The following is a 20,438-nucleotide window of genomic DNA, read 5'->3' as shown; positions in this document are numbered from 1 at the left end:
TTGCTAGGTTTTTTAATAATACATAAAATTCAATTTATTCAGTAGACTCTTGCAGTTGAACTCAGCAGAAGAGAGATCTCAAAGCAGAATTCCTGATCCGGACTATTCTTACCTGCCTTAGGCCACTCTTTAGACTCAGACCAAAAGACTCTAAATCAGGATTGTGTATATTATGAAACAAATACTGGACAAAAATTACGTGTTCCTTAATGTTCTGGCAAGATTTTCTCCTATTACCTATTGTGTGTTTAGCGTTGCAATAAAGTTGAAATATAGATATCGTTTTTTTTCCGATGTTTTATTTATGTTTACTTAATTTACATGTCCTGCTAGTTGTAGGGAGGACCGAAATAAGTGACATCTTCATTACTTGATGGCTCAAGTCGTTCACCACCTGAATGAAGCTGTAGACGCATAAAATTTCATAGATTTCGTAGACTATTGGAATAGAAAGTAAAAAAAAAACATAAAAGTTCGCTTTATACACTCAAGATTTATACTTACAGACATAAAATATGGCGAGAGTTAGACATGAAATCACTTCGGTTAGCTCGAAAGTGGACTGGTTTTGCTCGTCAATAAGCAAAAAAGCTAAGTACAAGAGATATTTAAAGAAGACGGTATAGATGAACAGGTTGAGGAACACTAGGATCAATTGCAGAGGCAGAAATGGATAACACAATCTAGGTATACACTAAAATAACAATAAAAATTATAAAAGGGAATTTGCCTCAGATGGAACCTTCTAATCCCCTTAAGGGTGAAATTAAAAAGCTAAACATTTCAATAAATTATATGCAGCGCGTCTCAGATTAAATGTTACAGCCATAATTTGGACAAGTCTTGTAGATGAAAAGAAAATATTCATATTCACTAAAGGCGTAGGATGCATTTAGAGCTGTATGAAACATAATAATTCTTGTATACGGAATACGTCAAAAATAAGTTACAGGTATATCTTTTGGTTTTTCAAATGAACCCCCCGAATTTGTCAATTTTCCGATTTGCAATTTAATTCTTGACACTATTCATATAAAGTACATATAGTTTACAACCAACAATTTACCAATTATAACAATGTTTCAACAAATCTCTGAATCTATTTAAACTTTATTATGAAAAACTTTAAACAAAATTAAGTATGCGCCTATTTATAAATATGATTCGAAATGTTTTCTGTTACAAATAAGACATTCTTCCATTCTCCTATTAAATTCTCTTGAGCAAGCGACTTTAATGCTAGCAGGAATAATGTGTATACTAATCATTTTTATTTTTGTCTTTAATCCTTTTAAATTTTACGGTTGGAAAAAATAGACAGTATCCTTTACCACCTACAAGAAAAAGTCAAGTGACGTCAAATCTGGGCTGTGGATTGGCCACTTAATCAGTCGCTATTAACTTATTTCCATACGTTGCTTCTAAAAATTCTGCAACTCTCCTAGAATTGTAGGCAGGTGCACCATCTTGCTGCCAGCACAACGATATCTTACCTTCCAAGGGAAGTTTCTTAAGTAATAATGCCATCTCATTTTCTAGAAAGAGCAAATATCTTTCTCCTATTAAAGAACCCTTATAAAAATAAAAACATTGTTATAATTGGTGAATTGTTGATTGTAGACCATATGTATTTTACATGAAAAGTGTCTGTATTTGAAACGAGAATTGGAAAATTGACAAATATTCAAAGGGTTCCATTTCAACAAAGAAAAGATACACACCTAACTTATTTTTGACACACTCCATATACAAAAGTTATTACAATTCATATAGCTTTAAATGCACGCTACATCTTTAGTATGAATATTTTCTCTCCATCTACAGGCGTTATCAAAATAATGGCTGTAACATGGAATTTGGAACTCCGTCTATTTTTTGAAACATAAATGGCAATTTATTAAGCGCTTTTTAGTTTTTTTTTCAAAACAAGTTAGTTTCTTTTTATGTTTTCTATCATCATTTTGCCTATCCCTATCGATGTGATACATAGATTAACTCCTAGGACGTCTGACAAGGCTCTGTTCTCAGTATTTTCTTAATATTCTAATTTGTAGATAACTGGAACGTTTGAAATCACGTGAGGTCATCAGTAAGTTTCCCTAAACAAACTCGCATCTTTCAGATAAAGTGGTTTCATCGATTCTTTAGGTCAATTTTTCAATTCTGACCGTCAAATCATTACTTTCAAGTGGAAAAATTAAACAAAAATCCAAAATTCCCAGAAGGGAGAAGGAAATTTATAATTTGCGATGCGAATTCGTGAATCAAAGAGTAAAAATTTACAAAATGCGGGACAAAATTGGTAAAGTATGTTTCGCAATGTTTAGTTTTTGATCACGATGTTAAATTTGACAAAAAACGAGAAAAATGTTCTTTTTCAAAACCACAAACGACGATAATGGAATCTGTTTTTCATATGTGGAAATATTAAAAATAGTGCATGGTTCGTAAATAAAAGTTTATAATTTTATTACTCCTATACGAATAACTTTAATTTTTTCCCTCTCGCTAGTTGACTTTAATTTGAAACTTTTTTGTCTCTTCTAAAATTTTTTAGACATGTAGGTTCTCTACAAAAAAAATATTTCCGGTACCTTACAATTCATCATTGTCACTTGGTCGGGACGAAAACATAAAAGAAGCTTTAATTCTAAATAACTATCAATTTAATTTTGTTCTGATAACAAATGTTTAAAATTTTACCCGTTTTCCTAAATACGTAAATAATTTTTTTTCCAAAAAAATTAATGGCAGCTTTGGACATTACGTAGATTATTTTAACATTCCTTTTGCAACAATGATCAATTGCATGGTATTGCTAATAATTTTTTTGTGGAGAAACGGTATGTCTGACGAAGATTTTACGAGAGACAAAAAAGTTTTAAAATAAAGTGTGCTAGTGGCATAAAAAAATTTTAAGGCATTCATATAGAAGGTGCCAAATTTTTATTTACAAACCACGAGCTATTTTAGATATTTTTACGCATTAAAAAAAGATCCCGCTTATAAACCAATTTATATAGTAACTGTTAGTTCCAATATTAATGAAAGCTGATAAAGAAGTTGAGCAGCTATTTCAAAAAAACTATATTAAATTGAGAACTTTGGCTCCTCATAACAGCAAAAAGAAGCAATATTAGATATCGCTAAGTTTACCTAACACGCCATATTTTTTATGCAGTAATTTGGGGCGCCCTGTAAAATAACATACTGGAGTATGTGCATCTCCTCGTGAAACACCCTGTATACTTAAAACGATAGGCTAAAAATCGTTTAAACCTACCCAAAAAGCACCTATACCTGTTAGAACGCAAGACACCAGGTATAAACTAAAGAAGGTAATCAATGCGAAGAACGCTATGTCAAATTCTACAAAAAACATTTCAGAAACACTAAAATTGGAATTATAACCATGGTCATACCTTCTACCAGAAATAGAACGAAACTTTCATTATAATTAATGTTTACAAGAAATTTCTCAACAGTTATCTTCAATTCTTCCATATTCTTATATGTTAATAAGATCATAATGCACGTTCCTTTAATCTGAAATTAAAAATTAAATGTGAAATACAAAAGTGGAAGATTGTTTTAACTATAAAATAAGTAGTTTTTGCTCCATCAAGTAGTAAATCAGCCATTAACATTTCAGTAGCAATTTGATAATCACAAGTCGTTATGCAGATTTAACAAGAAAAGTGGCAAGGCCGAATTACCAAGAAGCAAGACGCTGATAGTTAGGACAAGAGTGTGTAAGCGATTTCGGAAGAGAATAAACAAATAATACCTAGATTACATGTTGTAATCGGATTGTGTAATGTTTTATTAGTTTTATCGCTAGGAAAACATCACCAGAATCATCCTTTGAAACAGCTATTTGTGTACTTCTTCTGGGCAATTGAATAAAGGTGCTAATAGATTTTTCAATTAAGTTTACTTACGGCTGAAAATATAGATATTAAAATCGTACCAAGTCTCAAAGAAAACCAAAGGCAAAAGACATAAATCATGTTGATGACCAGTCGAGTATCTGGCGCGTAACGCGACAAACCCTCGTGTGCAAATACTAAAGGAAATACCCGCAAAATAGCTTTCACTATAAAAATATCTTTCACAATAGAATAATTTGAAACATGTGTAGGCATTTTGTGACAAATTCATAATTTATTAATGGAGATTTTATCCATCATAATACCGCCGCTATTCGTGAACGTTTTTACATTTGCATTTGTTACAACAGTTGTAATCGATAAATACATCAGTACCTATACGTTATTTTGCATCATTATTATCAGGTGCATTAACGGTGGGAACTCTGAAAATTTAATAGACATAACATATTTATATTCATTTTTAAAAACCTGTATTTTTCAGCTGCACAAGTAAGTACTCAAAGGAACATTTATTTGATAGTTCATACCAGATGGAAGCAATAGGATGAAGAAGGTTTTACCACAATCTATGGGTAGAAGTGGGCTTCCCAAATCGCAACTGTTCAATCTGCATATTCTGGAACAAAATAGACCTGTGAAAGTAAATACAAAAGGATTGGTTAGTTTTGTTGTTACCAAGGAAACTCGTTTCTCGCTAAAGTATATGAATCTAATGTCCTTATATAGGATATGAATTTAACAGCCCCCTCGGGCTCCCATGTATATTTGGTTAATAAAGGTAAATTTAAAAATTACGACAACCCTACATGGTGTCCCAAAAAAGCGTCATAAACTGACATTTTTTTAAATAGAATCACCTGCATGTTTATTCACATGATAAAATCTTCTCTTGATCTTGTTTTAGTTCCCAGATTTTTTTTTCTTTGAGGTGCAGTAACTCGAAACTGTGACATTTTGAAAAAAAAATTTACACATATGTAGTATCTCACGAAAACATTAATATCGCCGTTAGCTTAAGTTCAATTTTTATAATTTTAAGACGGTTTCTCATATAAGGTCACCTTAAAAGGCAAGAATATTCATTTAGCCAAAAACACACACAGGGTGTTCACAATGACAACTTTAGTTTTCGCCTCCTTAACATAAATTTGTTTTGGTTTTCCAAATAGAACGGTATATTTTTTATGGCGCAGTACGAAAGAAAATTGATTTTTCTTCATTTTGGCATAAAATAATGTCTATTTACCTTAAATATTAAAGTAGTTATTAATTATTTCGGGGAACCTTGCATTCATGGCTACGTGTTTTAGTGTTAATCATACGTTGCTATGGTTTCAACGTTTTTTTTTTAAGTTTTGCCTGGTGGAGGAAAAATGGAAGGGAAAAAATGAAAATTATAGTTGCTATTGTTAATACCCTGTGTGTATTTTTGGTTAAATTAGTACCCGCGCCTGTTGAGGTAATCCTATATCAGAATCCATCCTAAAATTATCCAAATCGAACTTAAGCAAACTACAATATTAATTTTTCTACGTGGCACTACCAACGTCTAAAATTTCTTTAAAAACGTCATGGCTTCGAATCAGTGCACCTCAGGGTTAAAAAAATCTAGGAACTGGCACAGGATCCAGAGAAACTGCTATTACGTGAAAAAAATGCAAATGATGCCATTAAAAAAAAACCACTTTATAACGCGCAGTTTTTTTGGGACACTTTGTAGAGTTGTCACTAATTTCAAAATTTACCTTCATTAGCCTCATGCATTGATTTTTTAACTGAAATCGCAAATGAACTAATAGGAGACTGAGGGGCTGTTAAATGGACACCCTGTATTATTGAAAAGTACATTCAATTTTCGAGGTAATTAGGTACAAGGGAACCAAGAGAAACAAAGGATATTGGTGACTTTCTTAGATTCAACGAAGGGTTAAGATGAAGCAAGCAACGCAATCTTTGTTTACTTTTGCCTATATAGAGTGCTCCCCATTTAATGAGCCAAACTTCATCAACATATTCATTCTGCAAAAATATTATGATTTAACTGCATTTACGTTATTCGAAAGGTACCGGTATTTTACGTATAGTTTTAGCAGTTTTCAAGTTATTTCATTTATGACATGTTATAGCCCTGTAGGTTCACTAAAATCTACATAATGTTACCTTCCGTAGGACTAATTCCGTACAAAATTCAAAAGCGGTAATAAATATGACAAAAATACTATTTTTTCGGGGTTGTTTATTTTTTTTAATCTGGCTTAAGTCACCAGTAGCTCAAATATTACTAATTTTTTACAAATTGAAACATGGGTAAACTAATACCTAAAGTTAAAGTTGTTTCAAAACTATGTATATTCAATGGTGTATTGCGCTTCAATATCTATCAACTAGTTTTTGAGAAAACAGATATAAGTTTGGTAAAAAATGCAATACAAACTCAGTTAAAAAGTACGTAAATAATTAAAAACTTGTTTGTTGACAGGAAATTAGTTTGTTTTCCATTTTGTGATAACAAAAAGTCTGGCTATTTTTATTATTATTATTTTTAACCAAACTTGTTTGGAAGCATAAAATCGAAAACAAACCAATTTCCTATCAACGAACAAGTTGGCTCATTGTTTACGTACTATTTAACTGAGTTTATATTGCATTTTTTACGAAATTTATATCTGTTTTACTCAAAAACCAATCGATAGATTTTGAATACCAAAATATCATTGAATGTTTTGAAACATTTTTTTCTAACAAATCTAAATTAAAATATAGCATTTTATCCTCTTTAATACTGCATTTTAATGATATAGTAATAATAATTCGGTAATAAGTCAACCGGGAGTGAGAAAGGGAGGGGTACAATTTAGAGCTACACGGTATACAGGGAAAAAGTTTAAACCGTTCCTATATTGAGACCTCGTTGTATATCTATAATCTCCGACGTTTTAGACTTCACGAATCAAAATCGACGAAAAATTAATTTCTCTTTCTTCTTTTTGGCATGATCGGTATTTGCACCTATGCATAGTTATACTTTACTTACCTATCTATACTTTATGTCTACTTTACTGCAAAATCAAAATATCAACTTTCTCCTTCTTATTGCTGGAATGCTACAAAAAATGACCTTAAAGGTCAGGTATTGGTCTCCGACCTGACAAACTTTAGGAGGATTTAAATACGATTTACTTGGTTTAAGGTGGGTACAGCCTTATGTAACGTTGTGCGCGTAATAATAAATGATTAGGTTCCTACACGCATTTTCCAAATACGAAAGTTATTATGGAATACACCTGATCTAACACCGAGATTAAATATATTTAATAAATAATTGACTCTTGAAGCACAAGAGTTACATGCCCATGAAGTAATGCAAGATTAGGTCAAGAATTGCTAACAGCGGCATCTTTATAATGCGTCCTGTTAATTTTCGAATGAATTAATCAATAATTTAGGGTACTTTTGCAGTGGCATAAGTACTGCTAATGAATATTGATTGGTTACTAGGTTTTGATGGTAATTTGTCCATAAATCAAACAGTGTATAGAAACATTCCGCCCATGGTCTTACGTGCATCTTACCTTTATCACTTTGTAAAGGTCGTCAGAAAAGGTTGTTTAAGTTGATAATTAATCTTATTTGCACTAAATTCACGTGGGGCGTACTGCTCTCACTCTGTGTTATAATAATTGTGTCACTACGGCAGAACGAATTACACGAATTAGTAGTGTTAAACTAAATCTTGTGAATGCTGTTGCACAACGTATGCTCATTTTGCATATAGATTTGAAACTAATTCAGTATAAATCATTATTGCAAAAGCCGTAAACCGTCAAATTATCAATAAAATAGGGGCAATGAGGACGCAGGGACGACTCTGTTCAAATAGAAAAACTAATTTCTTTAAATACTGTTTGTATTAAAAATAAAACTTTTCACAAGCTTTTACGTAATTGTTTGGTGGTTAGACTTATATTGTAATTTATGGCTTTTCACAACACCCACCTTTCTTTAGATATGTATTTTGTGTTGAGAATAACTTTGCAAGTAATAGTAGTTAGTAAAATAACAGTTTCTCGGCTTTTCGTGCTTTCATCTAATTTACATATATGAAGAAGGTTAAAAGTATAATTCGAGAAAGAAATAAATGAATGACGGTTGCGTTATTGCCTACGATTTGGAGGACTTTTGAGAGCGGTAGATTTACAGTATTCAATATTTGTGACCTATGATGATAATATTCAATTAATATGTCTTCATCATGAGCTCTTCGCAACTCAAAAGGTGGTTATTAGACAATACGTTTTATCTATTTGTCAAACAGTTTTGAAAAGGAAAATAGTCATCTTTATTAACTCTCATTACTCAACCGCAAATTAAATTACACCTGTCAATAAATCAATTAGGAACTGCTAAAATCTTACTTGTCACTGCTCTGTGTTGAAATAGCATTAGTTTGGTATTTTATGCCATTATAAAATTCTCTTCATATTCAATATTTTATAAATATTGCAATTTTTTTCACATAAAACATTATTTCATATGTGTGGATAACCTCCGTATTGCAATAATAATTTTATCTCAAGAAGATTAGTATGTTGAGATAAATTAAAGAAAATTTGAAAATTTTTCCCTGTTCACATCTGTTTGTTAACACATCATAGTGCGCTTTAATACCCACACGTCAACAATTGCTGTCGGCCGTTAAAGAATGAGCATTATGTCACGCTGCATTAGTAATGGATACGGAGGAGGCCCAACTGCCGCATAATAGCTTTGGTGTTAGTTAAGTGCGTGGACAAACTTCAAAGGATAATTCAATGAGTTGTTCTCCGAACCGAAAAGTTTATATAAACATAGGTCTGGTAATGCTTCGTTTTCAAGATATAGGGTGTGAAACTTTAAAACAAAAATCGTTTTATATTAAAAAGAAATTCTAAACAACAAGAAAATGCAACAGTCTGCACAGGGGTAACGCAGCAAATTAGAAAAAAATCAAACAAGAAACACGCTTTATTAAAACTGCACTTAAATAAATAATATGTATTTTTTAGTAAAAACAACATTTGACAATAGATAACACGAAACTCACAATAGTTACTAAAAATGTCCTTCAATTTCAATACAAGAATTAGCTCGTGTTAACATCGATTGCGGAACATATTAAAATATTCCCTGCATATACTTTATTTGATTACATAAATCCCGATCTGTTGGATTAATTCTTCTTCATTGTTGATTGGAATTTTACAAACGAAAGAGTTTGTATGCCCCCAAGGAAAAAATCTAATGGATTTATATTCGGTGACCTGGATGGCCATGCCTGTAGACCCGCGCGACCTATCCAGTTCTACCCATAATTTGCATCAGGAAATTAAGTTGAATGTGCTAAAATAAGGTTTTATTTTGATGAAAAAACCGTTTTTTAAAAAAAATTTACTCCTTCTTTCTTGAAAACGAAACATTACCGCACCCATGTTTATATAAACTTTTCGACGTACAACCGCTCAAGGAAACACACCTTGAAGCTTGTTCACGTATTTGAATGACACCCTGCATATCTCTTTTCGGAATAAATCCAATAAGATTTCCATATACAGGACGGTCGCGAGAGCAATTAGTAGGCGTAAAATATCATGTTTTAGAAATCGTTAAACCTCGAAATATTATACAGTGTCTTTCCTAAATGTTAGGCAAAAATTTAAAGGGTTATTCTCTGAGTAATTTTAAGTATATTTTGTCCTTTGACGATTTTAGGACAAATTCTTTGTTGTCCTAGATGTTTTTGATGAAATTTATTAAAAGTTAGGATAATTGTTCAAAATTACTGCCGGTAGCTTGGATGCATACTTCTAATCTTCTCCTCATTGACAGCCGAATTCTTCCAAAAATACCAGGAGTGTTTTTTATTGAATTGCACCCATCAATTATGCGATTTCTCAAATCTTCCAGGTTTCCCACTGGATTAAAGTAAATTAATGATTTTAAATAACCCCATAGAAAATAGTCCAGAGGGATCAAATCTAAAGATATAGTTGGCCATAAGTGAGGTCCACCATGACCAATCCAGCAATATCCATATGTTTCCATTAAAAATTTTCAAGCAATCCCACTAAAATGCGCTGGTGTTCCATCGTGCATAAACCATATAGTATTTCTGATTGCTAATGGTACATCTACAAGGAATTTAGGAAGCGATTGTTCCAAAAAGTTACGATAAACTACACATGTAAGCCTTTCTGATAGAAATATTCGTCCCATTAGCCAATCACCCACAATTCTAACCCAAACATTTGACAAAAGTTGGTGTTGAAAATTAACTTCTACTACTTCGTGTGGATGTTCTTCGGCCCATGCATGATTGTTATGAAAATTCCTTACTGCATTTCTCGAGATATTTGCTTCATCGGTAAAAAGAATCAACAAACGGTAGTTGCGGAATTTGCACCGATGTGTGCAAAAGCCATTGACAAAATGCAATTTTCAAGGGAAAATCTGTAAGAAGAAGAGCCTAAACATATTGTATGTGGTACGGGCACAACAAATTATCCCTCAAAATTTTCCACAGAGTTTTATTACTAACATTCAAAGCCCTTCCAATCTTACTGGTAGAAGTACCTGAATTTTCCTCAATTATGTTTAGCACATTTTCTTCCGATTCTACTGTTCTCACTGCGACTGGTCTCCTTGCACACCCACTTCCTTTTAATGTACCTGTTTCACGAAGACGTAGATTAATTATTTCGAACATGTTTCGATTGGGAACATTACGATTCGGAAATCGTTCAATGTAAAATTGCCTGACCCGTAACAAATTTCCATCGGCAAGTCCATACATGAAAGGCATGTCAGTCATCTCAGCGTTCGTATAGGTATTGATGATAAAAAAAAAAGATTAAAAGTGACAAATTTGGAAACGTATTCAAATTAAATTACGTTCAACGTATTGCTACTCTTATTTTAACCACTTTACTAAAAAAAAAAAAATTGTCGATAAACATTTATGGCCTTGTATCTAGGAAACAAAACATTTTTCCTACAATTGTCAAAGGGCAAAAAATTCTTAAAATCACTCAGAGAATAGCTTCCTAAATTTTGTCCTAAAATTTAGGAAACACACTATAGATTCGCATTATTGAGAAAATTCTCTCGCAGTAATAAAAGGTACATCTACTAAAAATTTCGTAAACCCTCAAGTAAGAACCAAATTTTCTTCGCAGTGGCAAATACAATCGTTCGACGTAATGGATCAATGGATCGATAATTCTTATCCGATTTGAATAATTGTCTGACTATTCAAAGGTTTCACGGAGGTCGCAACCTTTTGACAATTTTCACTTTTATCTCAAATGGTTACGTATGATTTACACGCGGATGGTTTTACAACAAAAAAAATGCTCCCGGCTGAAGAATGAAGAAGAACAAATTGAAGACTCCCCCCATTGGTATTTATTAGTGGACTGAGATGTAATTCGTATAAAAGCCAAATGCCAATACTTTGGTCATCATACATTTGGGGTCTGTTTATGTGGTGAGCTACGTGACAGGATGAGAATTCTTCTAGTAAGTACATTGGTTTTTATTAAAATTTTATCCTAATCAAGGTTAGAAAGAACATATTTGACCTAAAAATATTTTTTTGAAAGTTAGTTTAGAAAAAGTTTCAAAAATAGCTATTTACACTTTATGCGTTCCTTACCATTCCAATAGCCATCGTGTAGGTGCATTTCTTAGATGTGTGATTAAATCGACCTATAACTTTTATTTTAAAAACGTAAATTGTAGTGATTGAAAATTACAACAATTGAACAATGAACAAATTAATGAGTAATGGCAAACTTCTTTTTATTTGTTTAAGTTTCCATGAGAACAATAAATCTAAATAGGTCAAAGAATACCAAAGAAAAATTGAAAAACAATCTAACAATCTAATGAATATAACCAGTCACCTTGAAAACGGTTTAGAAACATTATTTTTATTACACTTTTCGTATTCGAACATCTGTTTTTTTTATTGCGGCCTTCATTTAATTATAACTCTTTATGCTCCAATTGGTGCTAAGTAAAATATTTTTTCGTTTAATTTTTGTTTATATTTATTTAGATATTTTTACTTTTACTGCTTAGGTAATAAAAGGGTCACTTTACAGCCTAGACATTACATAAAATAGAATAAAAAAGGTGATTTAAAATTTTGTTAAACATTCCTTAAAATTTCTGTTTACGAGATGATAAACATAATTATCTTGAACACTGTATAATGAATGAATTCATTAATCAAATCTTTGAATCATTGGCAAGATTCAATTATTTCACCGTTTTGTCGCTCTCAAAGCCAAAATTGCGCTAATGTAAATTGACGATAATTACACTAGTGCAACTCGGTGGTGATTAGTTATATGGAACAATAAGATGTTATGAGTACCATATTGGTAAAATGTTAATTTTTTTTTTTTTTTTATTTATTTATTTTTTTAAATTTAATTACTTGTAGAGATACAATATGTCACAATAAAGGTAAAAATAAATTGGACATTCAATATCTATGCTGGCAATTACAAATTATAGTACTAAGTGGTGTAGTAAAAGGACCAACATTTCAGTCCCTTACTTAGTTGAATCTATGTGGCGAATCTAGAGGGTTGAATCTCTTCAACCTGGATGTATATGTCGCTGTGTCCAGTAAATTTATGGCTAAGTGATTTGGGTGGTGATCTAATCTTCGTATGTAGTTATTTGAGTAGCTCTCTATTTCTTCTCGGACTGTTTTGATTGAGAGGTCGGAAAATGTTAAAATTAACATTTAAATAAAATTCTTCAAAAAAAATTACAGCTAGATATCAAATTAATTATATTTATATATATGGAGGGTGTTCCTTAATGATTTGCGGATATTTTAAAATGCAATTCTATATGAAAAAATAACGATAATTTGTCATATAAGGTTTATTCCAAAAATGCCTCTTTATAAAAATACAGAGATGCAAAGTTTTAGAAAAGAAATTGGAACTTAATGAATATTTTGAAATCGCTTAAGATATTTCAATGAAATTTGGAATGTAAAGACAATTTATAAAGGGGCATTAATTGTAATAAAAACATACGTTTTAATGCAAACTTATTCAAACCTATTTTAATACGACAAATAAAAAAGTAGAAAATTTAACACATTATGGGTTAACATACTAATGAAATATGAATTAAAACTACACAATACACACAACTTACAACAACAATAAAAAACAAAAAAAAACTATTTTTACAATAAGTGTTGAAAATGACCCTCTTTACTTAATATGCATGCTCTCGCCCTTCTTCTCATCGAATTGTGCACTTTTTCCTATATTCCCGGAGTATTTCGTATTCTGTCACATGCTGTAACTATCCTCTGTTTTGCATTGAATTTTTTGGGTATATTTTTATCGTAATTAATACTCCTTTATAAACTGTCTTTACATACCAAATTTCATTGAAATATCTCAATTTTGCAGCTTTGTATTTTCGACAGGAAGCATTTTTAGAGCATAGTTTATATAACAAACTATCATTATTTTTCATATAGAATCCCACCTTAAACTATTCACAAATCATTAAGGAACACCCTGTATATTCAACTAAAATTAAGACGATATAATTTTCACGTGGGTGCTAATTCTATGGCTTTACTTCCACATTTAAATACCAAAAATAGCTGCAACTAAATCAATGAACTCAAATACCATTAATAGATACCATTTTTCCCAAAGAAAATATTTTCTTTCTAAATGTAATAATTAATAAGACTTTAAAATGCCTAATAATTAATCATCCCACTGCATAGTAAGGTATTATAAATTACATACATATCTACTATTTATATTCGTTAAAGAAGAAAGAAGAGAAAATTTTCCGGTCTTTCATGTGCAAGTGATAATCAGCATTAAGAGAAATTTGCATAAAGGTAAATTTACTTTTTTCTTTTGGTAAACCAGGCACACCCATTATCTATCAAAAGTCCATAAAATTTCGTCTCGTAAAATGAAGAAACACCTGCTTCAACATGTTTTATGAGCTAAAGAATAATACATTATTCGAAAATAGAAGTATGTCAAGTATCTATATCTGATAAGTGCTTTTCTAATTTAGGAAAAGCCCATAGTAAAAATATATATTATCTATGTAATGTACAAATGTATAATGGATAAACGAAGTATACATAAACCGATGAAGATGGTAAAACCAATAACTTCACAGCATTACATAAGGTTTAATTAAACATATTAACGAGATGCATGCTAGGCACACGCCTTTAAGATTACATTATGTTTAATTACGCAATATTACCTGATGCTGATATGTATATAGTTGATTATGATATTACTATTCTTACTGCTCTGACAGCAAAGGTCAATAAGCAACGATAGGTCATCGCAATCTGGTAAGAAAATTCGCAATAGATGTACTCAATTCTGTGGGAAAATTCACATGATGCAGCAATATAATCTATCTAATAAATACAAGGTATCCATTTGACAGCCTCTCGGATTCCTATGAGTTTGTTTGTGATTTCATAAAATAACCAATTATGGAAATGTACATATATATAAGGCCAATGAAGGCAAATTGCTACCATCGATTTTTTTAGACTTCTTGTAAAGTTGTCACCAATTTCAAATTTTACCTTCATTAGCGTCATTTAATAAAATCATAAATCTCGTAGGAGTCCAAGAGGTAGTTAAATGGACAATCTCTATAGGTATTATAAAGTTTCTCGCAAGGAATCAAATCGCCAAAAAAAAAATTAAAAATATTGACAAGCCCACATATCAGATGGAGTACACTCGATTTTCGCTTTTTGCTCCAAATTAGATAATAACCCAATATCATATTCATTGATTCTAAGATCACTTTTTCGTATGATTCTCTTGGAAAATCAAACAAATCGCACAGATTTTATTCATAATATAATAGGTTTGTAATAGTAATGTTTTTTATTGGTTTTAATTTGTATTAAATTTTGTGCTTAGTTTTTAATTTGTTTAATTTTTATTTTCTTCTCTCTTTTGTCTATAAAAAAAAGATCTACTACAAACTTTCGACCTTGAAAAATATCAAATGTCACAAGCTTATGTCGGAAAAGCCTCTGGAGATTTAAAACACAGAGTGAAAGAGCACCACTATTACTTTAAATATCCAAAATTTCATAATTAAATGGAGCAATGCTTGTACCGTTACCAAAAAGTCATTAGCGGAAAAGTTTAAAATCAAGGGAAAAAGAAATATTTGACTTAATAAGAACTGATGTCTGACTAAACATGGGCAATACTTTTCGTTATTTAAGCTTGACCAAGAAGTCAACGTCGGACACAACAAAAAACTAGACAGTAACAAACACCACTTAGATAATAACCAGGACAGATAATAACGTTTAAAAAAAAAAACAAGTAAAATTAAGTAAATTGATTAAATATGAATCACTTACCCCAAATTAACCTTTTAAAATGATATCATAACCCATGTCACAACAAAATTGAATATTTACTTAATTAATTTCTTTTTCAATACAGATTTTCACGTTTTGTGTTTTGGCTTATGCCAAACCACAATATAACTACCCTGTTCCAACCACAGCCACATCGACCATACCCAATTCCTTCTATGATAAACCTGCATATTCCGGAGGTTATGTTCAATCTTATAGTGGAAATATGCGTAAGTAAACAATGATTCTGTTGATAGTCCTCAAAGTAAAAATAGTGTGTTATACCCTGAGATTATGAAGAACATTATGCTTCTAAGCTTACCTACACTCGCGGGAAAATGTATTATACAGTATAGAAAATTACTTTATAATGCAATTTATGCAAGAACCTCTTGATTATATTTTTATAAATTTATGTCTATGTAAAGTACATAATCTAAGCTTTTTAATATTAATTTAATATGTATTTATGTCATCACTTAACAAAAGAAACATTGCATATTTCTAAAAATATTCAAATAAAATAGGGAAAAGAGTATTCATATAATTTTATATCACGACAAGCGCCGAATAACCGAGCATCAGAAATGATGTAATAACTTTATAAACAAGTTTATGCAAGTATTTGAATAGTGTATTTAGAAACTTGTGGATGTTTGGTGTCGATTTGTATAAAATGAGTTCAAAACGTAGAGAAACAACAATCGAAGAGAGATAATTAGTGATGAGGATTTTTAAAAAAGATAATTCGTTAAAGAAAATTGGTGAGATTGTTGGAAAAAATCATGACATAATTTAATATGATGTAAAAAATTATAAAGTCTCTGGAAATATTGAGAATGGCCTTCGTATTGGAAAACTATCGAAACTATGTATATCTTCAAGATGAGCATTTTATACTAAGAAGTAGAAAAAAAATCCACGTGAAAGTTCATTTACTATAGATGTGGCTTTGCAAGATAGATCTGGAAACAGTGTTACACCTAGAATCATTAAAAATTCCCTGAAAAAAGCAGGATTCACGGCTCACGTAGCTAGAAGAAAGCCTTACATTAATAAAGTAAATAGAAAAAAAGACTCCGGTTTGCAAATGAATATTTTAATAAGTATTTAAACTTCTGGAAAAAACGTACTAAAGTAAATATAGCGTTTGGAGTTCCGATAGAAGGAAACTAGTGTGGCGGAAACCAGGAACAGCTAAGGCCCACTATCAAACACGGTGAAGGTGGTGTAATGGTATGGAATTGTATGGCAGAAAATGGAATGGGAAATTTGATTTTCAAAGACGACATTATTGACAAACACGTCTATCTGAATATAAAAAAAAAATTTAACAACTAGTGCCGAAATATTGCACCTTGAGAGTCGTTATCATTTTCAACACGAGAACGATTCGAAATCTACAGCAGAGATAGTCCGTCTGTGGCTGCTCTATAAAACTCTCCACAGATTACATACACCTCCACAATCTTCAGATATTAACCCGATCGAAAATTTATGGGAAGAACTAGACAGATATATGCGAAAACATCCAATTACATACAAAGAGGAACAGAAAGCTGCTTTATTACAAGAACGGAACAAAATTATCTCGAATGTGACAGATAATTTAATAGCTTAAATTAGCTGCCATGATAAAAGCAAAAAGATATCTTAGTAAATGCTAATTACTATAGTGTAAATAATTTTTCACTCTACGAATGATTTTTTTCCTATTTTATTTCAACATTTTTGGAAATATGCAATGTTTCTTTTGTTAAGTGACATCGTAAATACACGTTAAGCTACTATTAAAAAGCTTAGAACATGTACTTTGTAGGAACGTAAATTAATAAAAATATATTCAAGAGGTTTTTACATAAACTGTTTGATACAGTAATTTTCTATAATGCATGAATACTTTTTTCTGTAACTGTAAATTAAAGACAATTTAAATCCGAAACATCGAAAAATAATGCAGCTTAAATGATAATATCAACAGTTACATTTAATTAAATATTCGTTTCCATGACTACTATAAAGACCACCTGATAAAGAACACCTATTTTTGGCACGCGAATAGAAAGAATTGTATGTCCTAAAAATTGGGATTTGGCGGATAAATAGCAGGAACTACTGAAAATTTGATATATTCTTTTTAAATACGAATCTATTAAAATCCAACCAGAAATACAAAATTCCGCCAAAGCTAGCTTCAGCAGTGGCGTCGGAGGCGGCATTCTTGTGCAGAAACATATATACGTGCACGTAGCTCCTCCAGAGCCGGAAGAAGTTCGGCCCCAGAGACCCATTTCTGCCGGACAATCCACCAAGCATTACAAAATCATCTTCATTAAGGCTCCCTCTTATGATTTGAAACAACAACAGATTCTTCAAGCTCAGGTAAGAAGAAGTATTAAATTCAGTTGGCCTTTTTAAAGCATTTTCTGAAGAATAAATTAGTGTTATAAGTCTCGCTCAGTGTTTTTTAGTATGCAGTATTGACATACTAACGGTACTGATCAAACACAAAGGATAATTAATAAACAGACACTCAACTATGCACAAAACAGTCAATTTCATTTATTACAGTGACAATATCACGTCTTAAATTTGCTTCAAATATCTAAACTATTTTCCAGCTAATGGTCAGTTTGTGACCAGGATAGCATTATCGCAATGCGAGTTCTTGATGCTGACCAATCTAATACTCGGTACAAATGTCGATCATTTAGAATTATCTTATGAGAATGGAGTACTACATACCTATTATTTTTTTAGATTTTTTTCACTGCAATTTGAAAACTTCTAATTGAAAACAAATTCCAGGCTCAAAATGAAGAAAAAACTCTAGTCTACGTGTTGGTTAAGAAGCCCGAAGACGTTGCTGACATCACTTTGCCCACTGCTGCTCCGACCGCTCCTAGTAAGCCTGAAGTCTACTTCATCAGGTACAAAGCCAGGTCTGAAGCCGCAGCCAGTGCTTCAACTAGTGCTTCAGTTAATGCTGCGGATGGTTTTAGAATCAATTCTGAACATCGGCTAATTGGAGGTAAGAGCTTTAGCGCAGTTTAGCGATGAACAAAGCAAGACTAGGAATGCAAGACAAAACCGAGATTAATCTTGCTAGACTTCAAGAAATTAAATCTTGATTACCAACTTTTGTATTGCACCTTAACATAACACCACTTCATTCTGAATTACTGCAGAGGGCTAGAAATGGTTAGATACCTCGTTGATCTTTTAAGGCAAATAGATTATTCTAATATGGCCATTAAGACATTCCAAAATGAATAATTGAAAAACCATCAAAAGAATCTTGTACCTTGATCAACTCCAGTGACTTTAACTGATTCTACGAGTCCCAAGTTTTGAGTGAAAAATTAAGACCAAACCAAGATTCTGATGGTCTATGTCTTGATCTTGAGTCTCTCGCCACGATGGATTTAATCTTTTAAGCGATTCAATCTTCGCTTTTTTTTTAAGGAGAAAACGGCATTGGTTCCAGCCTCAGTGTCGGTTCAAGCAGTTCTTCACTTTCGGTAGGAGTCCCAAATACCTTATATGGACCTCCTGGAGCAAGTGGACCCTATTAAAAATACACTTTTCAGTTCACAGATTTCTTCTGCCTATACATTCTACTCTTCCTCCTTCTTGTAAATATATCTATTGAAATTTAAAAAATTTAATCGTTGAGATGATATCATGACTATGTGATAATGGCTCTTATACAGGGCAATACGTATTAATGGGGATATCTCCTCTATTTTCGAGGTAGCTTAATTTTTAGTCAATTTTATATCTTTGTACGTATAAAGTTTAGAATATAATTTGATGAATAAATTTATAAAAAAATACGGTGACAAATAAATTATTATATATATAGTAGTTGCAAGTTGTTTTATTCAGTCATCCGAAAAACTTTTGGATTAACGTTTACTCGAGGTATACAAAGTGAGCTTTTTGAAGTGTTTGAAGTCGATATCTCGAAGACAGTGTGCGGCACTTTCTCCAAATGTAGGTGCGATAAGTGGAAGATTGGAGGACATATTTAAATATAATCTTTTAATTGTTACTCCACTATGAACTTTAAAAGGGGCATTTTGAAAAATTTTGCAAACCTGAATAAGCAATATGGTTGCGATTATACAATACAAGACACTTCAAGATAAAATTACAAAATCACTTCAGTACTTTCAACGATTTTAGTTTCGGAATATTATAAGACGACACTTATGATATTGTCGTTGGTAAATTGTCAGATAAAATTGAAAATATACATTAAAGGTCAACTCTTTTATTTACGACCAAAAAATCGGACATAAATCGAAAAATCGAAAAATCATATTTTCGTAACCAAAATTGATGATACATTTAAACATTAGAATTGGCGATTTCTCCCCAAGAATTGATGATAGCTTTCATTCTCCCACTTATTACTATTATTAAACTTCTAATTTCTTTTTGAGGTATAGATTCCCAATCTTCAAGCACACAATTTCGCGATTCTTCCAATGTTTGTAGTTCCCTCACTCTCGTCTGTCTTGCCAGGATGTTTCCCAGATGTTCTATTAGATTCATGTCAGGACTTCTTGCATGCCAGGCCATAGTCTCAATTTCAATTTTGAGCCGATACCCTTTGAATAATTCCAGCGACATGAAATCGTGCATTAATAAAAACAGAGGGCCCACAAATATGGCAAAAAGCGTCACAAGAGATTCAAGAACTTTTATAATATACCTAGAAACAATTAGAGAATCAGGACTTATCATCGCTAAGTGTACTGCGGTGTTTAGATCAATGCCACCCCAAATAATCTTCAAACTTCTACCGAAATTTATCCTTGATGAAAAATTGCAAGGTGAAAACCATGCGTCTGGCCTCTTGCATACCCTTTCAAGTCCATCTGAAGATCTTAGACAAAATCTAGATTCATATGAGAATAATATGCGCGCTCACAGTTCGGATTCAAAGTTCGAGATCGGAGTTCGGGTCAAGAGTTCGGAGTTCGAGTTGGGCGCTTGAATCGAGGGCCGGTGCCCATAGAATTTTTCTCTGTACAGGTGGCTTCCAATAACTGACATCTCTCTCACTGTTTTAAAAATAAGGTAAA

At 31.8% G+C, this 20,438-nt stretch overlaps 2 protein-coding genes across 2 annotated transcripts; one reads left to right on the top strand and one right to left on the bottom strand.

Moving 5' to 3' along the window:
- Positions 1-171: 171 nt before the first annotated feature.
- LOC136338814 (uncharacterized) lies at positions 172-4,223 on the bottom strand. The gene is made up of 5 exons (XM_066281536.1): positions 3,942-4,223; positions 3,423-3,546; positions 3,284-3,369; positions 505-694; positions 172-438 (listed from the first exon to the last, which is right to left on the bottom strand). Exons 1-5 carry the CDS (start codon positions 4,143-4,145, stop codon positions 299-301), a joined length of 744 nt encoding a protein of 247 aa, XP_066137633.1. The 5' UTR covers positions 4,146-4,223; the 3' UTR covers positions 172-298.
- A 13,255-nt stretch (positions 4,224-17,478) lies between these two features.
- On the top strand, positions 17,479-19,211 carry LOC136338705 (uncharacterized; the record flags this gene model as incomplete). Its single annotated transcript, XM_066281345.1, has 3 exons — positions 17,479-17,727; positions 18,154-18,376; positions 18,811-19,211. Coding segments are annotated over 3 exons (582 nt in total), but the record flags the coding sequence as incomplete, so codon positions are not given.
- Positions 19,212-20,438: the final 1,227 nt, after the last annotated feature.

This window comes from Euwallacea fornicatus, chromosome 4 (assembly GCF_040115645.1).
Source record: "Euwallacea fornicatus isolate EFF26 chromosome 4, ASM4011564v1, whole genome shotgun sequence".
Lineage (NCBI taxonomy): Eukaryota > Metazoa > Arthropoda > Insecta > Coleoptera > Curculionidae > Euwallacea > Euwallacea fornicatus.
Note: the sequence above shows the minus strand (reverse complement) of the source record. Positions and strands in the feature narration are given on the sequence as shown.

Coding starts and splice junctions, on each gene's coding strand:
- LOC136338814 (XM_066281536.1), bottom strand. CDS start 4,145: ATGCCTACACATGTTTCAAATTATTCTATTGTGAAAGATATTTTTATA. Junction 695..3,283: donor CAGGTATAGGTGCTTTTTGG/GTAGGTTTAAAC, acceptor TTGTTATTTTAG/TGTATACCTAGATTGTGTTA. Junction 439..504: donor TCTCGCCATATTTTATGTCT/GTAAGTATAAAT, acceptor CTATTCCAATAG/TCTACGAAATCTATGAAATT.